Source organism: Salmo salar, chromosome ssa09 (genome assembly GCF_905237065.1).
Source record: "Salmo salar chromosome ssa09, Ssal_v3.1, whole genome shotgun sequence".
Taxonomy (NCBI): Eukaryota; Metazoa; Chordata; class Actinopteri; order Salmoniformes; family Salmonidae; genus Salmo; species Salmo salar.
Window position 1 is genome coordinate 136,720,547 of NC_059450.1, and position 24,845 is coordinate 136,745,391.

Here is a 24,845-nt window from a genome sequence, read left to right on the forward strand (position 1 = left end):
AATCTGGCAAGTTGATCGCGTTCAAGAGATGTAAATCTATAATTCTTTAAATGACAATATAATATTTTACCAATGTTTTCTAATTTTAATTATTTAATTTGTGGTGCTGACTTGACTGCCGGTTATTGGAGGGAAACGATTTCCTCAACATCAATGCCATAGTAAAACGCTGTTTTTGGATATAAATATGAACTTGATAGAACTAAAAATGCATGCATTGTCTAACATAATGTCATAGGAGTGTCATCTGATGGAGATTGTAAAAGGTTAGTGCATCATTTTAGCTGGTTTTATGGTTTTGGTGACCCTGTCTTTGAATTGACAAAACATTACACACAGCTATTGTCAATGTACTCTCCTAACATAATCTAACTTTATGCTTTCGCCGTAAAACCTTTTTGAAATCGGACAACGTGGTTAGATTAAGGAGATGTTTATCTTTCAAAGGGTGTAAGATAGTTGTATGTTTGAAAAAATTGAATTTTGACATTTATTTGGTTTCAAATTTGCCGCTCTTGAAATGCACCTGCTGTTGATGGAGTGCACCACGGGGGGGACGCTAGCGTCCCACCTAGCCCATAGAGGTTAATATACTGTCAAGTTTGATGTATAACTACTAACGTTAGGTAGATAACTAACATACCGGTACATACTGCTGTAATAAGCTATGTTGTTCGTAAGGACAGCGTAGCTAACAAATTGTCAGCCAACATAACGTGTAAGGTAACTTATTTGAAAAAGTAATTACTTTATTACATTGAGTAGCAAGCTACCGCGAGGACGCGCTCTATTGACTTTGCGACTTGAGCATGCTTTTGGTGCACAGTCGATAGCGCGCTGGACTTCGGGCAAGAAGGTTGAGGGTTTGAAACCTGCTCCCTGCTTGTTTCATTTGAAGTCGTGCACAATTATCAGTTTATATTGCTCATGCATTGTTAGTTAGACACACAGTAGTGCATTGGGACCCAAAAGCATAAATCAGTGCTCTAACTCCCACTTGGTCCTTAAGGTCAAATCTGGTCTGTGATAGGACGGGGGTTTTTCACACCTAGCTCGGCTATTAGACTATTCTCTAGTAAAGGTTGAATAGTCTTTGTTCAGCTATTAGCTCCCCTCCCCAACTTGCAACAAATGGATGTCTTTTTGTTGAGAGCAAAACTTTATTTAATTTCGCTATCAATCACACTCCATTTTGGCAATTTTTGGAGTGTCCGTTTGGCTACAACCAATACTATTCAGCCTTTCTTTCCGACACAAAGGAAGTCATAGCGGACACCTACGAAGGACGGTGTGATGATGGAATCTCAGGTAAGCAGCACTGGATGTTCTTCCGTCCAACTTCCACATAGCTAGTAGTTAGCTCCTACGATTCAGTGTCGGTTCATAACGTTCTACTGTATTACATATATACCGTAGAATGATAAATCATGCAATTATTCTTCTCAAGCTAACCAAACACATTTAGCTACGAATGCCTGTTCTCACCATTTTCAGTTGAATTCATCTAACTTTCTTTCATGTCAACTCATAAGCAGGCCATGTCCTATTTGTTTCATAGTCAATATATAATCATACCTCATGACAGTGTAACGGTTAGCTTATTTAAATTTTTACAGAAGGATGAAAGAACACAATATGTCTGTCAGGGACTGCTATTCTGATATGTCAGATGAAGTGTTAGACCAGAAAGTCAGGGCCATTAAGGCAAGGATGACCCATGCAGGCTTTAGAATGGTCAAAGGAAGTCTCCAAGCAATGGGCCATCGTGTACAATGGTGAAGTAAGTCGCTCTGGATAAGAGCGTCTGCTAAATGACTAAAATGTAAATGTAAAGAGTTAGGGAGTCTTTGCAGCGTGTAGATGGTGCAGGTATCATTGCCAGAATTATCAAGCTTGGTTGCATTGTTCGGCAAAAATACTCTGTCCCTGCTCCCCAGTCTCTCATCCACACTGATACAAATCATAAATTGACAAAGGTACTAAGATGTATAATGTATCCATCAAATCTAAGAAGTAATTTTAACTTTTTATTATTACTTATTTGTAGAATAATTTTCAATGATGTATGAAATTGGAGTTGTTCTTCATCAACTGGTGATACATAAATAATGAAACAGGTTAATAGGTTAAACATTTCACTTTTAATTCCAATGCTTTTTTTCAAGAGACAACATTGTCATCTTTGGCGGTATAGATGGATTTATTTGATGGATTTATTTCAGGTACAGTTGAAGTCGGAAGTTTACATACACCATAGCCAAATACATTTAAACTCCGTTTTTCACAATTCCTGACATTTAATCCTAGTAAAAATTCCATCTTAGGTCAGTTAGGATAACCACTTTATTTTAAGAATGTGAAATGTCAGAATAATAGTAGAGAGAATGATTTTTTATTTCTTTCATCACATTCCCAGTGGGTCAGAAGTTTACATACACTCAATTAGTACTTGGTAGCATTGCCTTTAAATTGTTTAACTTGGGTCAAACGTTTCGGGTAGCCTTCCACAAGCTTCCAACAATAAGTTGGGTGAATTTTGGCTTATTCCTCCTGACAGAGCTGGTGTAATTGAGTCAGGTTTGTAGGCCTCCTTGCTCACACACGCTTCTTCAGGTCTGCTCACAAATTTTCTATAGGATTGAGGTCAGGGCTTTGTGATGGCCACTCCAATACCTTGACTTGGTTGCCCTTAAGCCATTTTGCCACAACTTTGGAAGTACGCTTGGGGTCACTGTCCATTTGGAAGACCCATTTGCGACCAAGCTTCAACTTCCTGACTGATGTCTTGAGATGTTGCTACAATATATCCACATAATTTTCTATCCTCATGATGCCATCTATTTTGTGAAGTGCACCAGTCCCTCCTGCAGCAAAGCACCCCCACAACATGATGCTGCCACGCCCGTGCTTCACGGTTGGGATGGTGTTCTTTGGCTTGCAAGCCTCCCCCTATTTCCTCCAAACATAACGATGGTCATTATGGCCAAACAGTTCTATTTTTGTTTCATCAGACCAGAGGACATTTCTCCAAAAAGTACGATCTTTGTCCCCATGTGCAGTTGCAAACTGTAGTCTGGCATTTTTATGGCAGTTTCGGAGCAGTGGCTTCTTCTTTGCTGAGCGGCCTTTCAGGTTATGTCGATATAGGACTCGTTTACCTGTGGATATAGATACTTTTGTACCCGTTTCCTCCAGCATCTTCACAAGGTTCTTTGCTGTTGTTCTGGGACTGATTTGCATTTTTCGCACCACAGTACGTTCATCTCTAAGAGACAGAGCGCATCTCCTTCCTGAGCGGTATGATGGCTGCGTGGTCCCATGGTGTTTATACTTGCGTACTATTGTTTGTACAGATGAACGTGGTACCTCCAGGCATTTGGAAATTGCTCCCAAGGATGAACCAGACTTGTGGAGGTATACCATTTTTTATCTGAGGTCTTGGCTGATTTCTTTTGATTTTTCTATGATGTCAAGCAAAGAGGCACTGAGTTTGAAGGTAGGCCTTGAAATACATCCACAGGTACACCTCCAATTGACTCAAACGATGTCAATTTGCCTATCAGAACTTCCAAAGCAATGACATTTTCTGGAACTTTCCAAGCTGTTTAAAGGCACAGTCAATTTTGTGCATGTAAATTCTGACCCACTGGAATTGTGATACAGTGAATTATAAGTGAAGTAATCTGTCTATAAACAATTGCTGGAAAAATTACTTGTGTCATGCACAAAGTAATGTCCTAACCGACTTGCCAAAACTATTCTTTGTTAACAAGAAATTTGTGGAGTTGTTGAAAAATGAGTTTTAATGACTCCAACATAAGTGTATGTAAACTTCAACTGTAAGTATATTATTTGTATGCATATTGCATATTTCCCATTACCTAATGAACAACCACAATACCATTCTGGTGTTAAGCTGACTGTGCTGTATTGACGTATCCTGAAAATAACATTGCTGCTTTAGATTGAACATTCATTTCTCAGTTATTGTTTTAATATCTACAAAAAATAAGCTATTTTCTTTACTTTCAGAGTGCGAGCTGATCAAGGGGTCGAAAAAGTAGATATTGCCAGATGTATCTTCACTGTCCGAGGAACTGGCCGTAGAAGCCTTATTGTTGGCAAAAGTGTCCATAACCAGAGGTAAGTAAACTGTTCTGTGTTCTTTTTCCTCTCTGCCTTTCTTGTTGTACATGGAACCTGCCTCACATGCATTAATAAAAAAACGCTTAAGATGTCAGCTGCTAATTTTCAGATTTACACCAAACACTCAGCCATTTTGACTGGACTATCAAGCCCGTTGCTGCCAAATTTATATCGTCACTAATACAGATTTGTTTCTTTTGAGCATTCCACATTCAGCAGGTGGAGGACCTGCTTTATCAGGAGGATAATCTGGAAACACTGACAATGAGGTCATTGTTCCTGACATCCCATGCCCCCGTCTACTGAGAATCTTGCTGTGCTGCAACGTCAAGTGAACCCTACCAACGACTCATCTTTTGGTCAGGACATGCATGCTCTTCGATTAGTTATGAGTCTCCAGCCTATTTAGGTGCAGTCCTCCCACACTATATAGGATATTGTTTTAGCCCCAGTGCCACTCTTGATAACTGCAAACATTTTTATTTTTTGGAGGAGGGTGAAAGGATAGCAGGCCCAGCTGTCAAAGTGAGAGGGGAGGCTATTCTGGATAGAGAAGGTACTTGTGTGTAGTCTATTTCTTGTGAGCTTTTCTGTCCTCAGAGACAGAGAGCTGTGAAAGCCTGTCTGCAGATTAAGAGGTCCCAATGAAGAGCAGCAGTTCTCAGTCCTGGTCCTGAGTATTATTACTAGTATTATTAAAAGAGACGCTTTAGATTGAAATACAAATAGAGATGTAGTAGTCCCAGAGTTAATGATCCAAGGTCAGTTTTGCATTTCACCTCCTGATGATTATGATAACTGACCGTGTTAGAAAAAAAAAAAAAAAAAAGAAGCTAAATCATGCTCTCTCTCTATCCATCTGTCTCTCGTCTGCAGGTATGTTTTGATGTGAGAGAGGAAGACAATCCCGTCATGGCCGCCTCACCCGCTCTTAAAATAATCTTCGGGCCGACTGGGAGTCCAAGGATGGTTAGAAGACACCGCTAGAGACACTATGTAATTGTTATGAACTGAGAGAATATTAGGGTGGCACTAATTTATTAATCATAGGCCGTCTTCCCTGCTTTACCTCTCTCCCCACCTCATTCTTGTATTTATAATATTACAATTATAATATTTATAATGAATGTATTATGTATTTATAACACCTGGATAATGAACTTTCAATAAAGTGTTTCACATTCTCCACTGGTTGAAATTAAGTATCTCATTAAGATACTATACCTATCCTGTGTCCTCAGATTAATGCAGATGAAGGGAGATATGCATAGGTGTATTTCTGTATATATGAATTACAAATCAGCCTTTACTTAAATCATGTTTCTAGTCTTATGCATAGTTACAATGTGTAATCATTGATATTCCAGGAGTGGTAAACACTGTTGAAGTGAATCATTGTAATACATACATGCAGATACAGCATCATTCAAAGAATGGAGTTTGATACACCTGGTATTGGATATGACAGAGATTCATACCTGAACCGCACCTGTATTTGCCAAGGAAGAGTACATGATCAGTGAATATATTCAATGTACATGCTACAATGTGGGGATCTCATGCATGGTAATAACTACTGTACATGTATATAGGACTTGCATCCTTGGCACAATAAAGTTACTATATTCTACTCAATCCATAGGCTTCATTAATGCCATTCGATACAACTATGATAGCTGAGGTTCATTGATAGGTTCTGAACTAATATTCATACCAAAGGTTCTGAACTAATATTCATACCAAAAGTTTTAGAGTCCATACACCGATCGGCTACATACTACTGCCTTTGGATGCTACACATCCAAAGGCATACAGTTATTTTTATCCTCCAATACACAATAAGCAAATAAATAGTTAGCTAGCTATGTTACTTCAGCTGTATTGCATGGCAAATATAAGCACGGCAAGCTAACACAATTGCACATTCAATTTGCAGTAAATGCTAGCTAGATTATTTACATCCACTGTTTCACAAGAAGACAGCCTGGTTTGCTGGTTCTCTCAGGAGTCTCTAAAATATTAAACAACAAGAACTACAAATTCATACTCATGTCATAACACTAGCTAGCTAGCTAGCTAGTCAGCTAACTTGCTAAATAGCGATTTTCGGGAATTAACTTTAAGACAAAAAAATATGCACAAACGTTTGTCTCTACATTAACTAACATATTCCTCTCAATTGTACATTTTTTCTTGACTCATGTTACATGTTTACATGTTAGTCATTTAGCAGACGCTCTTATCCAGAGCGACTTACAGTAGAGTGCATACATTTTTATAAAATTTTTAAATACTGGCCCCCCGTGGGAAACGAACCCACAACCCTGGCGTTGCAAGCGTCATGCTCTACCAACTGAGCTACAGTGGGACTCGTCATGAAGTTATAACTACTTACATTTGCTTCCACCGTAATGTTTTCTCAGCTATCTTTGCTGAAAAAAAAGTCACCAGGGACGGGTGGCTCGCGTCAAATTCGTCATTGGCTTGGTTTTTGCTGTGACATGCACTGTCAACTGTGGGACCCAAATGCATAATGACTATTCTAACTCCCCCTTTGTATGACGATAAATGCTTGGCACACCTATTTTGCGGAGTTTATCCTATTCTTCTCTGCAGATCCTCTCAAGCTCTGTCAGGTTGGATGGGGAGCATTGCTGCACAGCTATTTTCAGTTCTCTCCAGAGACGTTCAATCGGGTTCAAGTTCAGGCTCTGGCTGGGACACTCAAGGGCATTCAGCGACTTGTTCTGAAGCCACTCCTGCGTTGTTTTGGCAGTGTGCTTAGGGTCGTTGTCCTGTTGGAAGGTGAACCGTCACCCAAGTCTGAGGTCCTGACTGCTCAGGTTTTCATCAATGACCTCTGTACATTGCTCTGTTCAGCTTTCCTTCAATCCTCATCCTTCCTTCGAAAGAGTTCAATCTTGGTTTCATCAGACCAGAGAATTTTGTTTATCATGGTCTGAGAGTCCATTAGATACCTTTTCGCAAACTCCAAGCAGGCGGTCATGTGCCTTTTACTGAGAGTGGCTTCTGTCTGGCCACTCTACCAATAAAGGCCTTATTGCTGGAGTGCTGCAGAGATGGTTGTCCTTCTGGAAAGTTCTACCATCTCTACAGAGGAACTCTGGAGCTCTGTCAGAATGACCATCGGGTTCTTGGTCACCTCCCTGACCAAGGCCCTTCTCCCCCGATAGCCGGGCGGCCAGCTCTAAGAAGAGTCTTGGTGATTCCAAACTTCTTCCATTTAAGAATGATGGAGGCCACTGTGTTCTTGGGGACCTTCAATGCTGCAGAAATATTTTGGTACCCTTCCCCAGATCTGTGCCCAGACACAATCTTGTCTCAGAGCTCTACAGACAATTCTTTCAACCTCATGGCTTGGTTTTTGCTGTGACATGCACTGTCAACAGTGGGAGCTTATATAGACAGGTGTGTGCCTTTGCAAATCATGTCCAGTCAATTAAATTTACCACACGTGGACTCCAATCAAGTTGTAGAAACATCAAGGATTATCAATGGAAACAGGATGCACCTGAGCTCAATTTCAAGTTTCATATCAAATGGTCTGACATTCCTTTTTTTCCTTCTAAAAACCCGTTTTCGCTTTGTCATTTGGCATATTGTGTTTAGATTGATGAGGAACATTTTTTATTTAATCCATTTTAGAATAAGACTAACGTGACAAAATGTGGAAAAGGTCAAGGAGTCTGAATGCTTTCCGAATGCACTGTATTTGATACCATTCCACGTACTCTGCTCCAGTCATTACCACAAGCCCCTTCTCCCCAATTAAGGTGCCACCTACCTGCTGTGTACTAACTGCTACAGTATGGAGATTACTCTTGGTTTGTGTTCTAACCTGTTTAATGGGGTGTAAAAAAAAGCCTGATGATTGAATGTATAGATGGGCAGGCAGTTCGTTTTCTAAGAAAACCGACAGGATTTCTGAAATCTCCCATGTGCGCCAAGAACAAGTTCCACTGCCAAGAGCCCAGCCCATCTTTTATCAAGTCAGTTTCATGTCTGTTGAATCAGTGTGGGCTGTGTACCAGGCTAGTGTCATAGATGCCAATTCAAGATGGACAAATACTGTGTGTCTCGAATCCATTAAAATGCCTTATGGAATTCTGGTCTACCCCTTACACACTCACTCTCTCTCTCACACACACTCTGCAGTAAACCTTTAATGAAATAGCGGGGATGTACTGAGCTATGCTGTACAGTACAGTGCGGGCTGTGTCAGCCTGCATAGAGCGAGACAGAGAGAGAGAGGGCAAGAGAGAGAGAGAGAGAGAGAGAGAGAGAGAGAGAGAGAGAGAGAAACACTCCACCCTGTGATTACTATTCTCTGCATCACACTGCTGCATCCCTCTCCCGCTTAACGCTAAACAGCTCCATAAAGAAGTGCAGGGACAGACATAGCCTAGCGCCTAGCTAATGTAGCGCAGGCCTGTTATTATGATATACGCCTAATGAGCAGCACAGCTCAGGATCTGATTAAGCCCTGTAACCTTCCCGTCATCCAGCCCTACTCCCAACTGGCTTTATAAACAAGACTCCTTTATGAAAACATTCAAATTAATTACAGTTACAGTACATTCAGAAGTAGTCAAACCATGACTTTTTCCACATTGTTACGTTACAGCCTTATTCTAAAATTGATTAAATTGTTCCCCCCCATCAATCAACACACAATAGCCCATAATGACAAAGCAAAAACAAGTTATTAGAAAGATTTGCAAACAAAAACAATCAAATGAAATATCACAGTTACATAAGTATTCAGACCCTTTACTCAGTACTTTGTTAAAGCATCTTAGGCAGCGATTACAGCCTCAAGTCTGCTTGGGTATGACGCTACAAGCTTGGCACACCTGTATTTGGAGAGTTTCTCCCATTCTTCTCTGCAGATCTTTTGGGGAGCGTCTCTGCACAGCTATTTTCAGGTCTCTCCAGGGATGTTTGATCGGGTTCAAGTCCGGACTCTGGCTGGGCCACTCAAGGACATTCATAGACTTGTCCTGAAGCCACTCCTGCGTTGTCTTGGTTACATTTACATTTCAGTCATTTAGCAGACGCTCTTATCCAGAGCGACTTACAGTAGTGAATACATACATTTCATTTAATTTCATGCATTTTTTTTTTTGTACTGGCCCCCCGTGGGAATCGAACCCACAACCCTGGCGTTGCACACACAGTTGGTAGAGCTTAGGGTCGTTGTCCTGTTGGATGGTGAACCTTCACCCCAGTCAGAGTTCCTGAGCTCTCTGGAGCATGTTTTCATCAAGAATCTCTCTGTACTTTGCTCCGTTCATCTTTCCCTTGATCCTGACTAGTCTCCCAGTCCCTGACGCTGAAAAACATGCACACAGCATGATTCTGACACCACCATGCTTCACAGTAGGGATGGTGCCAGGTTTCCTCCAGACGTGACGCTTGGCATTCAGGCCAAAGAGTTCAATCTTGCTTTCGTCAGACCAGAGAATCTTGTTTCTCATGGTCTGAGAGTTCTTTAGGTCCCTTTTGGCAAACTCCAACCAGGCTGTCATGTGCCTTTTACTGAGGAGTGACTTCCGTCTGGCCACTCTACCATAAAGGCCTAATTGGTGGAGTGCTGTAGAGATGGTAGTCCTTCTGGAAGATTCTACCATCTCCACAGAGGAGCAATGTTACAGTGACCATCGGGTTCATGGTCACCTCTCTGACCATGGCCTGACATAATCCTGTCACGGAGCTCTACAGACAATTCCTTCGACCTCATGGTTTGGTTTTTGCTCTGACATGCACTGTCAACTGTGGGACCTTATATAGACAGGAGTGTGCCTTTCCAAATCATGTCCAATCAATTGAATTTACATCAGGTGGACTCCAATCAAGTTGTAGAAACATAAAGGATGATCAATGGAAACAGGATGCACCTGAGCTCAATTTCGAGTCTCATATCAAAGGGTCTGTTTTTTATCTTTAATAAATTAGCAAACATTTAAGGGGTATTGCGTGTAGATTGATGAGGGAAAATTAATTTAATCCATTTTAGAATAAGGCTGTAATACAACAAAAAAGTCAATACTTTCCGAATACACTTGAGTCTTTGGTTTGGTTTCCACAGAGACTTGAAATACGTGCAGCAGGAGGTAGAAACAGTCAGAAATCTCTCACACACACACACACACACGCTCCCAAAGAATATTTGTGACACTACTAAGTGCTTGGTTAGAGACCACATTCACAGACCAGGAATAGCCACAGTGTGATCGTATGAGAGCATGATTGATATAATAGTTGTGAGTGTGTGTGCCTATGTGTGTGTACTTACTAGTGATTGATGTGTGTGTGCGTTGAGCCATGACAGATTAACTAGTTTGAGTGTGCATTCTGTGTGTGCATGACACCGTACCCAAACCGTCCACGCGCATGCGCCATCGTGTGCAAATCGAGTTTGTCCCCCCCACACCAAACGCGATCACGACACGCAGGTTGAAATATCAAAGCAAACTCTGAACCAATTATATTAATTTGGGGACAGGTCCAAACGCATTAAACATGTATGGCAATTTAGCTAGCTAGCTTGCGGTTGCTAGCTAAGTTGTCCTATTTAGCTAGCTAGCTTGCTGTTGCTAGCTAATTTGTCCTGGGATATGAACATTGATTTGTTATTGTACCTGAAATGCACAAGGTCCTCTACTTCGACAATTAATCCACACATAAAGCGGTCAACTGAATCATTTCTAGCCATCTCTCCTCCTTCCAGGCTTTTTCTTCTTTGGACTTTATATGGCGATTGGCAACTAACTTTCATAATAAGGTGTATTACCACAACCGACCTCAGTTCATCTTTCAATCACCCACGTGGGTATAACCAATGAGGAGATGGCACGTGGGTATATGCTTCTAAAAAGCCAATGAGGAGATGGGAGAAGCAGGACTTGCATCGCATTCTGTGTCACAAATAGGACTGACTTCTATTTTAGCACTTGGCAACGCAGACGCTCGTTGGCGCACGCGAGCAGTGTGGGTGCAATAATTGAATAACATGTACACTACCGTTCAAAAGTTTGGGGTCACTTGGAAATGTCCTTGTTTTTGAAAGAAAAGCACATCTCGTACAACGCTGTGTATTACTCCCTTCACAGACAGCGCAAACTGGCTCTAACAAGAATAGAAAGAGCAGTGGGAGGCGTCAACAGTGAAGAGGCGACTCCGGGATGCTGGCCTTCTAGGCAGAGTTGCAAAGAAATAGCCATATCTCAGACTGGCCAATAAAAAGAAAAGATTAAGATGGGAAAAACACAGACAGTGGACAGAGGACCTTATTCTTTGCAACTCTGTCTAGAAGGCCAGCATCCCGGAGTCGCCTCTTCACTGTTGACGTTGAGACTGGTGTTTTGCGGGTACTATTTAATGAAGCTGCCAGTTGAGGACGCGTGAGGCATCCGTTTCTCAAACTAGACACTCTAATGTACTTGTCCTCTTGCTCAGGTGTGCACCGGGGCCTCCCACTCCTCTTTCTATTCTGGTTAGAGCCAGTTTGAGCTGTTCTGTGAAGGGAGTAGTACACAGTGTTGTACGAGAACTTCAGTTTCTTGGCAATTTCTCACATGGAATAGCCTTAATTTCTCAGAACAACAATAGACTGACGAGTTTCAGAACAAAGTTCTTTGTTTCTGGACATTTTGAGCCTGTAATCGAACCCACAAATGCTGATGCTCCAGATACTCAACCAGTCTAAATGGCAGTTTTATTGCTTCTTTTATCAGCATAACAGTTTTCAGCTGTGCTAACATAATTGCAAAAGGGTTTTCTAATGATCAATTAGCCTTTTAAAATGATAAACTTGGATTAGCTAACACAACGTGCCACTGGAACACTGGAGTGATGGTTGCTGATAATGGGCCTCTGTACGCCTATGTAGATATTCCATAAAAAAATCTGCCGTTTCCAGCTACAATAGTCATTTACAACATTAACAATGTCTTCAATAAAATAACATCAAATTGATCAGAAATGCAGTGGACAATTATTTTTTGCTTTTCTTTCAAAAACATTTCCAAGTGACCCCAAACTTTTGAACGGTAGTGTATGTTTTAATTTATTTTGCAACGCTTGCGCACGCGACGCGGGTGGTGGGGTCAGCATGTGAGTGGAAGTCTCTCTGTATAGCCCTCTGAGTGTGTACTGTATACTACACATGAATGACTGATATCACAACGTCTGTGATGTGTGTTTATAGGCTAGGCTTTATGTTTTGCCTGCATTGAGATCTAAAGGAGCCCTCACAGTGCAGCGGGCCTTTCAAAGGTCAATGAGCCCCAGCAGCGTTCTCTAACGAGGCACCACCTCACACTCCTATAAACACCCAGCGACAGTGCTCATACCCTCAGCTAATGACCGTCGACTGTAAACAGACCACACTTTCTTAACCTGTTAGGGCTAGGGGGCAGCATTTGCACGTCTGGATAATTTTTTCGATAGAGTTCATATTTATATCCAAAAACCCCATTTTACATTGGCGCGTGATGTTCAGAAAATGTATTGCCTCCAAAACTCCCGGTGAATGAGCACATCAATTTACAAAAATACTCATCATAAACGTTGATAAAATTTACAACAGTTATTGAAAGAATTATAGATACACTTCTCCTTAACCTGTTAGGGCTAGGGGGCAGCATTTGCACGTCTGGATAAAAAAAAATGTACCCGATTTAATCTGGTTACTAATCCTACCCAGTAACTAGAATATGCATATACTTATTATATATGGATAGAAAACACTCTAAAGTTTCTAAAACTGTTTGAATGGTGTCTGTGAGTATAACAGAACTCATTTGGCAGGCAAAACCCTGAGACATTTTCTGACAGGAAGTGGATACCTGATGTGTTGTATTACCTTTAAACCTATCCCATTGAAAAACACAGGGGCTGAGGAATATTTTGGCACTTCCTATTGCTTCCACTAGATGTCACCAGCCTTTACAAAGTGTTTTGAGTCTTCTGGAGGGAGATCTGACCGAACAAGAGCCATGGAACGATGATGTCCCATTAGACACCTGGCGCGCGAGTTCATGTTGGGTACCCTCGTTCCAATACGTTATAAAAGAGTATGCATTCGGTCCACCTTGAATATTATTCATGTTCTGGTTAAAAAGGCCCTAATGATTTATGCTATACAACGTTTGACATGTTTGAACGAACGTAAATATATTTTTTCCCCTCGTTCATGACGAGAAGTCCGGCTGGCTTAGATCATGTGCTAACAAGACGGAGATTTTGGACATAAATGATGAGCTTTTTTGAACAAAACTACATTCGTTATGGACCTGTGATACCTGGAAGTGACATCTGATGAAGAGAATCAAAGGTAATGGATTATTTACATAGTATTTTCGATTTTAGATCTCCCCAACATGACGTCTAGTCTGTATCGCAACGCGTATTTTTCTGGGCGCAGTGCTCAGATTATTGCAAAGTGTGATTTCCCAGTAAGGTTATTTTTAAATCTGGCAAGTTGATTGCGTTCAAGAGATGTAAATCTATAATTCTTTAAATGACAATATAATATTTTACCAATGTTTTCTAATTTTAATTATTTAATTTGTGACGCTGACTTGACTGCCGGTTATTGGAGGGAAACGATTTCCTCAACATCAATGCCATAGTAAAACGCTGTTTTTGGATATAAATATGAACTTGATAGAACTAAAAATGCATGCATTGTCTAACATAATGTCCTAGGAGTGTCATCTGATGGAGATTGTAAAAGGTTAGTGCATCATTTTAGCTGGTTTTATGGTTTTGGTGACCCTGTCTTTGAATTGACAAAACATTACACACAACTCTTGTAAATGTACTGTCCTAACATACTCTAAATTTATGCTTTCGCCGTAAAACCTTTTTGAAATCGTAAAACGTGGTTAGATTAAGGAGATGTTTATCTTTCAAAGGGTGTAAAATAGTTGTATGTTTGAAAAATTTGAATTTTGACATTTATTTGGATTCAAATTTGCCGCTCTTGAAATGCACCTGCTGTTGATGGAGTGCACCACGGGTGGCACGCTAGCGTCCCACCTAGCCCATAGAGGTTAATTGGCCTTTTAGCGGTGTGGCATCGATAACCACCAGACGCCCTCCACCTCAACTGAGATTGAAGAGTATGACCAAGGATAAGCTAATATCTAAGCCTATATCTGAATCCAGATGCTAGGGCAGGGGTCTGCGAGCGACAAAGAGAGAGCGAGCGAGCGACAGAGAGAGAGCGAGAACGAGCGAGCGACAGAGAGATAGCGAGAACGAGCGAGCGACAGAGAGCGAGAACGAGCGAGCGACAGAGAACGAGCGAGCGACAGAGAGCGAGCGTGCGCCGCAGAGATGTTGCTCAACAAACAAATGAATTGGTAAAGCAACCCAAATCCGGTCGAGTACTGCCCGTGCGCAATCGCTCAGAGCGTCGCAGATGAATTTCAGCGAATGTTAAGTAAAAGAGATAGCTGGCATCAGACGGGCCTGCCTGCTCACCGCACCGCATTCGTTTGCTCACAGCACCAATATCTGCCTGCTCCAACAAGCATCATTCGTTCTGCTCACCAAGATCAAGAGTTCCTGCCTGTTCAAAGATGCATTATTCCGTTATCAAGACAATCTGTTCACCAAACAAGACATTCGCTCTGTTACGCATCAAGTATATTGTTTGCCCACAAGACGTTATTTTCCGGTTGTCACACACGATACATCATTAACACAAATCTTACTAATATGAAATAAGAAGAGAGAGAGAGAGAGAGAGAGAGGGACAGAGAGAGAGCGAGAGGGACAGAGAGAGAGCGAGAGGGACAGAGAGAGCGAGAGGGACAGAGAGAGCGCGAGAGGGACAGAGAGAGCGCGAGAGGGACAGAGAGAGCGCGAGAGGGACAGAGAGAGCGCGAGAGGGACAGAGAGAGAGCGAGAGGGACAGAGAGAGAGCGAGAGGGACAGAGAGAGAGCGAGAGGGACAGAGAGAGAGCGAGAGGGACAGAGAGAGCGCGAGAGGGACAGAGAGAGCGCGAGAGAGACAGAGAGCGCGAGAGAGACAGAGAGCGCGAGAGAGACAGAGAGCGCGAGAGAGACAGACAGAGAGACAACTAAATAAACAAAGACCGTGGGAAGAAACAAAGAAGAGAAATGAGAGTGCAATAGAAAGAGAGAGAGTGAAAAGAAAGCCTAGAAAGAGAGGATGCTTGGAGGCCTAACACCCATCTCTAACACTGCAACACTATCTTCGTCTCCCTCTAAACGCCGAAGCAGCAGTCTCTTCTCTCTTTCCTTTCAGACGGCATCTCTAAGCCCCAATGCCTGTGTGCCAAAGGCGACAGCTGCAGAGGCGAGAGATGGCCCAGGGAGAGTACAGCCCTGCCAATGGGAGGAGAGGGAGACTGACTCTAAGACACGCTACACACAAAGCCCAAACCAGTGTCTTCAGTGTGTGTTCTGTGGCAATCCTATTCACTTCCAGGTAGAAATTGCCCCTCCCCCTAATCACATATCTAGTAAAGATACCCTGACCCCAAATCCAAATCTTAATCATAAGGGGTATGAAAAGATAAATCGGCAGCACCAAGTGCCTGTATTAGTGGATTTAACCTACTTCCACTCATCCAGTCTGCTCAGCATTGACAAGGAACTTATCAAACACATTTTACATCACACACTACATTAGCATAACGGAAATGTCTGACTCTATAAGTGGTGATTACATCAGGGGCGCGGCCGGAGAGATGAAGGGAGGAGGGCCGGAAGCGTAGAGCAGCAGGGTCCCGGTGGGAGGCTTACATAAACACAGGAAGTGCCTCACCGTGTGGGCAGCACTGCTTGATCATCGCTTCAATAGCTCTCTCTAATACCACTCTTTCAATCTCTCCCAATTGGGTGGAGCACTACCGGAAATACTTTTTATAGCTAGAGAACGCAGAGAGACTCATAGCGCTACCTGCTAACCATGGAGTGAACAATGAAGCCCACACAGAGAGAGCCCATGAACTGAGGAGGGCTGAGCTGGTGTTTCAAAGGCTGTTTCCTGTTCTTTTATAGACAGCTCTCAGTGATTTCCATGCTGACCCAAAGCTACAGGTCTACTAGTCACCATGAAGTAAGGTCACGATGAGCTCGACTAACACCTGACCTTTGGTGGCGGCCATTTTGTCCCCCACCTTGGACGACCCTGCCCGTTACATCACTGAGGACAGTCGGTGCTGAGTTCTGATTGGCGACCAGGGAGATGGGCCATACAATGCATGCTGCTGGTATAACCATGGCCAGTCATGTGGTGTCATGTGACTGAGAAGCTCCCAGGCTCCACCAGTCAGTCAGTGGTCACAGCCTTGGCCCACCAGTCAGTGATCTGTCAGAGTTCAAACTTCTTGGTGACAGGGGGCAGTATTCGGAAATTCAGATGAATAACGTGCCAAAATTAAACTGCCTGCTACTCGGGCCCAGAAGGTAGGATATGCATATTATTAGTATATTTGGATAGAAAACACTCTGAAGTTTCTAAAACTGTTTGAATGATGTCTGTGAGTATAACAGAACTCATATGGCAGGCAAAAACCTGAGAAAAATCCAACCAGGAAGTGGTTTGTAGTTTTTCAAGTGATTGCCTTTCCAAACTACTGTGTCTGTGGGGTCATTTTGCACTTCCTAAGGCTTCCACTAGATGTCAACAGTCTTTAGAACCTTGTTTCATGCTTCTACTGTTACTGGGGAGAGAATAAGAGCTGTCTCAAGCATGAGACCAACGAGTTGTTTACTGGGCGGGCGGGCACGCAGGCACGCCATTCCTTCTTTTTTCTCTGTAATGAATACGCTATTGTCCAGTTGGAATATTATCGAAGATTTATGTTTAAAAGACCCTAAGGATTGATTGTAAACATCGTTTGACATGTTTCAACAAACGGTAATGGAACTATTTGACTTTTCGTCTCGGGTTTTGCGCTCGCGCATTATGCCTTTGGATTAGTGATCTGAACGTGCGAACGGAGGTATTTGGACATAAATATGGAGTTTATCGAACAAAACGAACATTTCTTGTGGAAGTGGGAGTCCTGGGAGTGCATTTCAACGAAGATCAGCAAAGGTAAGTGAAGATTTATAATACTATTTCTGAGTTTTGTTGACTCCAGAACTTGGCGGGTAACTGTATAGCTTGCTTTGATGGCTGAGCTCTGCACTCAGAATATTGAACAATGTGCTTTCGCCGTAAAGCTATTTTGAAATCTGACACAGCGGTTGCATTAACCTCTATGGGCTAGGTGGGACGCTAGCGTGCCACCCGTGGTGCACTCCAACAGCAGGTGCATTTCAAGAGCGGCAAATTTGAATCCAAATAAATGTCAAAATTCAAATTTTTCAAACATACAACTATTTTACACCCTTTGAAAGATAAACATCTCCTTAATCTAACCACGTTTTACGATTTCAAAAAGGTTTTACGGCGAAAGCATAAATTTAGAGTATGTTAGGACAGTACATTTACAAGAGCTGTGTGTAATGTTTTGTCAATTCAAAGACAGGGTCACCAAAACCATAAAACCAGCTAAAATGATGCACTAACCTTTTACAATCTCCATCAGATGACACTCCTAGGACATTATGTTAGACAATGCATGCATTTTTAGTTCTATCAAGTTCATATTTATATCCAAAAACAGCGTTTTACTATGGCATTGATGTTGAGGAAATCGTTTCCTCCAATAACCGGCAGTCAAGTCAGCGTCACAAATTAAATAATTAAAATTAGAAAACATTGGTAAAATATTATATTGTCATTTAAAGAATTATAGATTTACATCTCTTGAACGCAATCAACTTGCCAGATTTAAAAATAACCTTACTGGGAAATCACACTTTGCAATAATCTGAGCACTGCGCCCAGAAAAATACGCGTTGCGATACAGACTAGACGTCATGTTGGGGAGATCTAAAATCGAAAATACTATGTAAATAATCCATTACCTTTGATTCTCTTCATCAGATGTCACTTCCAGGTATCACAGGTCCATAACGAATGTAGTTTTGTTCAAAAAAGCTCATCATTTATGTCCAAAAATCTCCGTCTTGTTAGCACATGATCTAAGCCAGCCGGACTTCTCGTCATGAACGAGGGGAAAAAATATATTTACGTTCGTTCAAACATGTCAAACGTTGTATAGCATAAATCATTAGGGCCTTTTTAACCAGAACATGAATAATATTCAAGGTGGACGAATGCATACTCTTTTATAACGTATTGGAACGAGGGTACCCAACATGAACTCGCGCGCCAGGTGTCTAATGGGACATCATCGTTCCATGGCTCTTGTTCGGTCAGATCTCCCTCCAGAAGACTCAAAACACTTTGTAAAGGCTGGTGACATCTAGTGGAAGCAATAGGAAGTGCCAAAATATTCCTCAGCCCCTGTGTTTTTCAATGGGATAGGTTTAAAGTCAATACAACACATCAGGTATCCACTTCCTGTCAGAAAATATCTCAGGGTTTTGCCTGCCAAATGAGTTCTGTTATACTCACAGACACCATTCAAACAGTTTTAGAAACTTTAGAGTGTTTTCTATCCATATATAATAAGTATATGCATATTCTAGTTACTGGGTAGGATTAGTAACCAGATTAAATCGGGTACATTTTTTTTTATCCAGACGTGCAAATGCTGCCCCCTAGCCCTAACAGGTTAAGGAGAAGTGTATCTATAATTCTTTCAATAACTGTTGTAAATTTTATCAACGTTTATGATGAGTATTTTTGTAAATTGATGTGCTCATTCACCGGGAGTTTTGGAGGCAATACATTTTCTGAACATCACGCGCCAATGTAAAATGGGGTTTTTGGATATAAATATGAACTCTATCGAACAAAGCATACATGTATTGTGTAACATTGAGTCCTGGGAGTGTCATCTGATGAAGATCATCAAAGGTTAGTGATTCATTTTAGCTGTATTTCTGTTTTTTGTGACGCCTCTCCTTGCTTGGAAAATGGCTGTGTGGTTTTTCTTGTTTAGGCGCTGTCCTAACATAATCTAATGTTATGCTTTCGCCGTAAAGCCTTTTTGAAATCGGACAATGTGGTTGGATTAACGAGAAGTGTATCTTTAAAATGGGATATAAGTTGTATGTTTTAGAAATTTGAATTATGAGATTTTTGTTGTTTTGAATTTGCCGCCCCGCTATTTCACTTGCTGTTGGTCTAATTGAGCACTGTTGTTGAGAATGGCTAGATGAAACGAAGAGCGGTCAGTATAAAAAGCACCTGAGTGAACTAGAGGCTCAGTCAGCATGCAGCCTCCGAGTTTTAGTGACGCTAGGCTAACTCGGCTTTAGTAGTGACGCTAGGCTAACTCGGCTTTAGTAGTGACGCTAGGCTAACTCGGCTTTAGTAGTGACGCTAGGCTAACTCGGCTTTAGTAGTGACGCTAGGCTAACTCGGCTTTAGTAGTGACGCTAGGCTAACTCGGCTTTAGTAGTGACGCTAGGCTAACTCTGCTTTAGTGACGCTAGGCTAACACAGTAGACACACTCGGTCTACCTGCAATCAACTGAGCTCTACCTTACTTCAATGGAAAACAAGATAAGGACTTACCTGGACATCATAAAGCGCCACAATGTTCTCATGTTGAAGTTCCTGGAAAAAGTAATGAAGAAAACAAGTACATTAGCGATGCATTAGCTACTGTACATTTTACGTGACAACTGGCTTCTATTTAGATTTATAAGTCAAGGCCTTTCAGTCAAACATGATGACTAATGTAAGATCGATGTCAACTCATTCTTTAAATACGTTTCCAAGATAAGTGAGAAGGAATTAGGTTAAGCATACTACTCACCTTGAGGATTTTGATTTCCTTGCCAAGCAGGATCTGGGACTTGGAGAGGTTCTTCTTGGTAATGCTCTTGACGGCCACCTCCCAATCAGTCTTCTGCAGTCGTAGGAAGGAGTGAAATAAAGGAACAACTAGTTAAAATCCCTTTAAACCTGTTCAGTTCCTCCATCACTTACACTAATGCCAAGGGAAGCTTGTGTGTGTGTGTGTGTGTGTGTGTGTGTGTGTGTGTGTGTGTGTGTGTGTGTGTGTATAAAGCTCAGGCCAACTGGCCTTTAATTGCTTTGCATGCAGTGTATCATCGTTTGTGAGAGAGATGCAGGGGAAGAGAGGACATCTTGGACAATAAACCAACACAGGTTTCTTGGGTTTCAATCAGATAGGCCTCAGACTGAATGAAGAAACAGTCAAATGAATACTAGAACACCGTTATCATGCGCTTGATGGTTTTTGCAACTGCACTTGAAAAAAAACTTCACATTTTCCAGATTGACCGACCTTAATGTCTTAATGGACTGTCGTTTCTCTTTGCTTATTTGAGCTGTTCTTGCCAATAATATGGATTTGGTATTTGACCAAATAGGGCTATCTTGTTTGGTCTCCCGAGTGGCGCAAAGGTCTAAGGCACTGCATCACGGCCGGTGATTGCGAGTCACACAGGGCGGTGCACAATTGGCCCAGCATTGTCCGAGTTAGGGTTTGGCCGGGGTAGGCCGTCATTGTAAATAAGAATTTGTTTGTAAATAAAAGCAAAATATTCTTATGGTGACAATAACATTTGTTGGCACCTTCAATTGTTGCACACTCATAAAAAGTATATGTCAACACTCAACAGTTCAGGCAAATTTGACGAGCTACTAAACTTGGAACCAATCAGAACTCCTGTACATACCCCTCGTGATGAAGGTAGCCAATGGCCTTCTAGAGGCGAAAGAAACGCACACCTATTTAGGCGAGGTGCTGGCTAACGGAGTGGAACACTTAAAAAAATAGAGAGCCGCACACTCTAAGGGTGTTCAGATGGCCTTCGCCTATCTACGATAACAGTCTCTTGTGAAAACGAGAGCTGCTGTCTGATGAAGAGGAACAGATATAGCAAGCTAGCTCCCAGACTGAAATAAAATAAATCCTTTGAGTGCACTTGAAATATGCAGCATGCAAGAGGAATTGTTTTGATCATATGAAGAGGTAACTCCATTCACCCTTTAGTCAATTTATTGCCAATGTCACAGACTAGCCTAGCCAGCTACTGTAAATGTCAATTTCAATTTCATTAGCCAGCTCTGTCAGTGAATTCAATTGTTGAATCATGTTTTGGCATGATTATGTGTCACTTTTCAAAGAATTAGCAGCAGGATTAAGAAACATTAAATCAAATGCTTTGCATAGAAACCCAAATAAAAGCATGCAGAGAAATAGGTGTGTTTATGTGTGTCATGTAAAAAAAAAAAACAGCTGCATATGCATATTAGCCAATAAATATGGCATAACCTAAACATACAGTAGTAAAAAGTTGACACACCAATTCATTCAAGGGTTTTTCTTTATTTGTACTATTTTCTACATTGTAGAATAATAGTGAAGACATCAAAACTATGAAACAACACATATGGAATCATGTAATAACCCCCCAAAAATTGTTAAACAAATCAAAATATGTTTTATATTTCAGATTCTTCAAAGTTGCTCTTGGCATTCTCTCTACCAGCTTCATGAGGTAGTGTGCCTTGTTAAAAGTACATTTAATGCGTTTGAGCCAATCAGTTGTGTTGTGACAAGGTAGGTGTGGTATACAGAAGATAAATGGATTTGGAGTGGGTCTAGGGTCTCCGGGAGGATGCTGTTGATGTGAGCCATGACCAGCCTTTCAAAGTACTTCATGGCTACCGACGTGAGTGCCACGGGGCGGTAATCATTTAGGCAGGTTACCTTCGCTTCCTTGGGAACGGGGATTATGGTGGTCTGCTTGAAACATGTAGGTATTACAGACTTGGTCAGGGAGACGTTGAAAACGTCAGTGAAGACACTTGCCAGTCGGTTCGCGCATGCTCCGAGTACACGTACTGCTAATCTATCTGGCCCAGCAGCTTTGTGAATGTTGACCTGTTCAAAGGTTTTTTTCCCACATCGGCTACCGAGAGTATTATCACACAGTCATCCAGAATATCTGGTGCTCTCGTGCATGCTTCAGTGATGCTTGCCTCGAAGCGAGCATAAAAGGCATTTAGCTCGTCTGGTAGGCTCATCACTGGGCAGCACGCGTCTGGGTTTCCCTTTGTAGTCCGTAATAGTTTTCAAGCCCTGCCACATCCGACGAGCGTCAGAGACGGTGTAGTCGGATTCAATCTTAATCCTGTCTTGACGCTTTGCTTGTTTGATGGTTGGTCTGAGGGCATAGCGGGATTTCTTAGAAGCTCCATGTTAGTCTCCCGCTCCTTGAAAGTGGCAGCTCTAGCCTTTAGCTCGATGTGGACGTTGCCTGTAATCCAAGGCCTCTGGTTGGGATATGTACGTACAGTCACTGTGGGGACGACGTCGTCGATGCACTTATTGATGAAGCCGATGACTGAGGTGGTGTACTCCTCAATGCCATTGGATGAATCCCGGAACACATCCCAGTCAGTGATAGCAAAACAGTCCTGTAGTGTAGTGTCATCTGACCACTTCCGTATTGAGCGAGTCACTGGTACGTCTTGCTTTAGTTTTTGCTTGTAAGCAGGAATCAGGAGGATAGAATTATGGTCAGATTCGCCAAATGGAGGGCGGGGGAGAGCTTTGTATGCATCTCTGCGTGTGGAGTAAAGGTGGTCTCTGATTTTTTTTTCTCTCTGGTTGCACATGACATGCTGGTAAAAAAAAAATCTGTTTTACCAAATTAAGTTTGCCTGCATTGAAGTCCCCGGCCAATAAGAGAGCCCCTTCTGGGTGTGCATTTTCTTCTTTGCTTATGGCCTTATAGAGTTGGTTGAGAGCGGCCTTAGTGCCAGCTTCGTTCTATGGTGGTAAACAGACAGCTACGAATAATATAGATGAGATCTCTTAGTAGATAGTGTGGTCTACAGCTTATCATAAGGTACTCTACCTTAGGCGAGCAATACCTTGAGACTTATTTAATATTCGACATCGTGCACCAGCTGTTATTGACAAAGACACACAACCCCACCCCTCGTCTTACCATTCTGCCGGTGCATGGAAAATCCCGCTAGCTCTATATTGGCCGTATCGTCGTTCAACCATGTCTCTGTGAAACATAAGTTAGTTTTTAATGTCCCGTTGGTAGGATAATCTTAATCGTCGGTCATCAATTTTATTATCCAAAGATTGCACGTTAGCAAGAAGAACGGATGGCAGTTGGAGTTTACTCGCTCGCCAACGGATCTTCAGAAGCATGCCTGATCCGCGGTCCCTTTTCCTGCATCATTTCTTCACGCAAAAGGCGAGGATCTGGGCCTGTTCCACTGAAAGCAGGATATCATTCTCGTCGGACTCGTTAAAAGAAAAAAGTTTCTTCCAGTCCGCGGTGAGTAATCACTGTTCTGATGTCCAGAAGTTCTTTCGGTCTTAAGAGACTGTAGCAGCCACAATACATACACAATAAGTTAAAAAAACGAAATGGCACAATTTGTTGGGAGAATATAAAACAATCAGCCATGTTCTTCGGCTCCATCTTATAATAAACAAAAGAGAAAGACAGTCCATCATTACTTTAAAAGTCATGAAGGTCAGTCAATACGGAACATTTCAAGAACTTTTAAAGTTTCTTCAAGTGCAGTCGCAAAAACCATCAAGCGATATGATGAAACTGGCTCTCATGAGGAACGCCACAGGAAAGGAAGACCCAGAGTTACCTCTGCTGCAGAGAATAAGTTGCAGTTAACTGCACCTAAGATTGCAGCCCAAATAAATGCTTCAGAGTTCAAGTAACAGACACATTTCAACATCAACTGTTCAGAGGAGACCGCGTGAAATCAGGCCTTTCTGGTCTAATTGCTGCAAAGAAACCACTATTAAAATAACACAAGTAAGAAGAAGAGACTTGCTTGGCCAAGAAACATGAGCAATGGACATTAGACCGGTGGAAATCTGTCCTTTGGTCTGATGAGTCCAAATTTTAGATGTTTGGTTCCAACCGCCATGTCTTTGTGAGATGCTGAGCAGGTGAACAAATGCTCTCCGCATGTGTTGTTCCAACCGTGAAGTATGGAGGAGGAGGTGTTATGGTGTGGGGGTGCTTTGCAGGTGACACTGTCAATGATTTATTTAGAATTTGATGGCACACTTAACCAGCATGGCTACCACAGCATTCTGCAGCGATACGCCATCCCATCTGGATTGCGCTTAGTGAGACTATCATTTGTTTTTCAATAGGACAATAACCCAAAACACACCTCCAGGCTGTGCAAGGGCTATTTGACCAAGAATAGTGATGGATTGCTGCACCAGATGACCTGGCCTCCACAATCACCCGACCTCAACCCAATTGAGATGGTTTGGGATGAGTTGGACCACAGAGTGAAGAAAAAGCACCAAACAATTGCTCAGCATATGTGGGAACTCTTTCAACTGCTGGAAAAGCATTCCAGGTGACTACCCCATGAAGCTGGTTGAGAGAATGCCAAGAGTGGGCAAAGCTGTCGTCAAGGCAAATGGTGGCTACTTTGAAGAATCAAATATGTTTGTTTAACACCTTTTTGGTTACTAAATGATTCCATGTGTGTGTTAATTCATAGTGTTGATGTCTTCACCATTATTCTACAATGTTGAAAATAGCAAAAATAAAGAGAAACCATTGAATGAGTAGGTATGTCCAAACTTTTGACTGGTACTGTATTACTTCCCTTGCAATACAACTTTCAC

At 42.0% G+C, this 24,845-nt stretch overlaps 1 protein-coding gene across 2 annotated transcripts in view; it reads right to left on the bottom strand.

Moving 5' to 3' along the window:
* Positions 1-24,845, bottom strand: part of LOC106612954 (serine/threonine-protein kinase ULK2) — a 74,733-nt gene that overhangs the window by 43,167 nt on the left and 6,721 nt on the right. For both annotated transcript variants that reach the window (XM_014214669.2, XM_014214668.2), the window contains exons 2-3: positions 19,992-20,084; positions 19,748-19,789 (exon numbers count right to left, since the gene is read on the bottom strand). In XM_014214669.2, the coding sequence (XP_014070144.2) occupies positions 19,748-19,789; positions 19,992-20,084 (135 nt within the window). The remainder of the gene's footprint in view (positions 1-19,747; positions 19,790-19,991; positions 20,085-24,845) is intronic.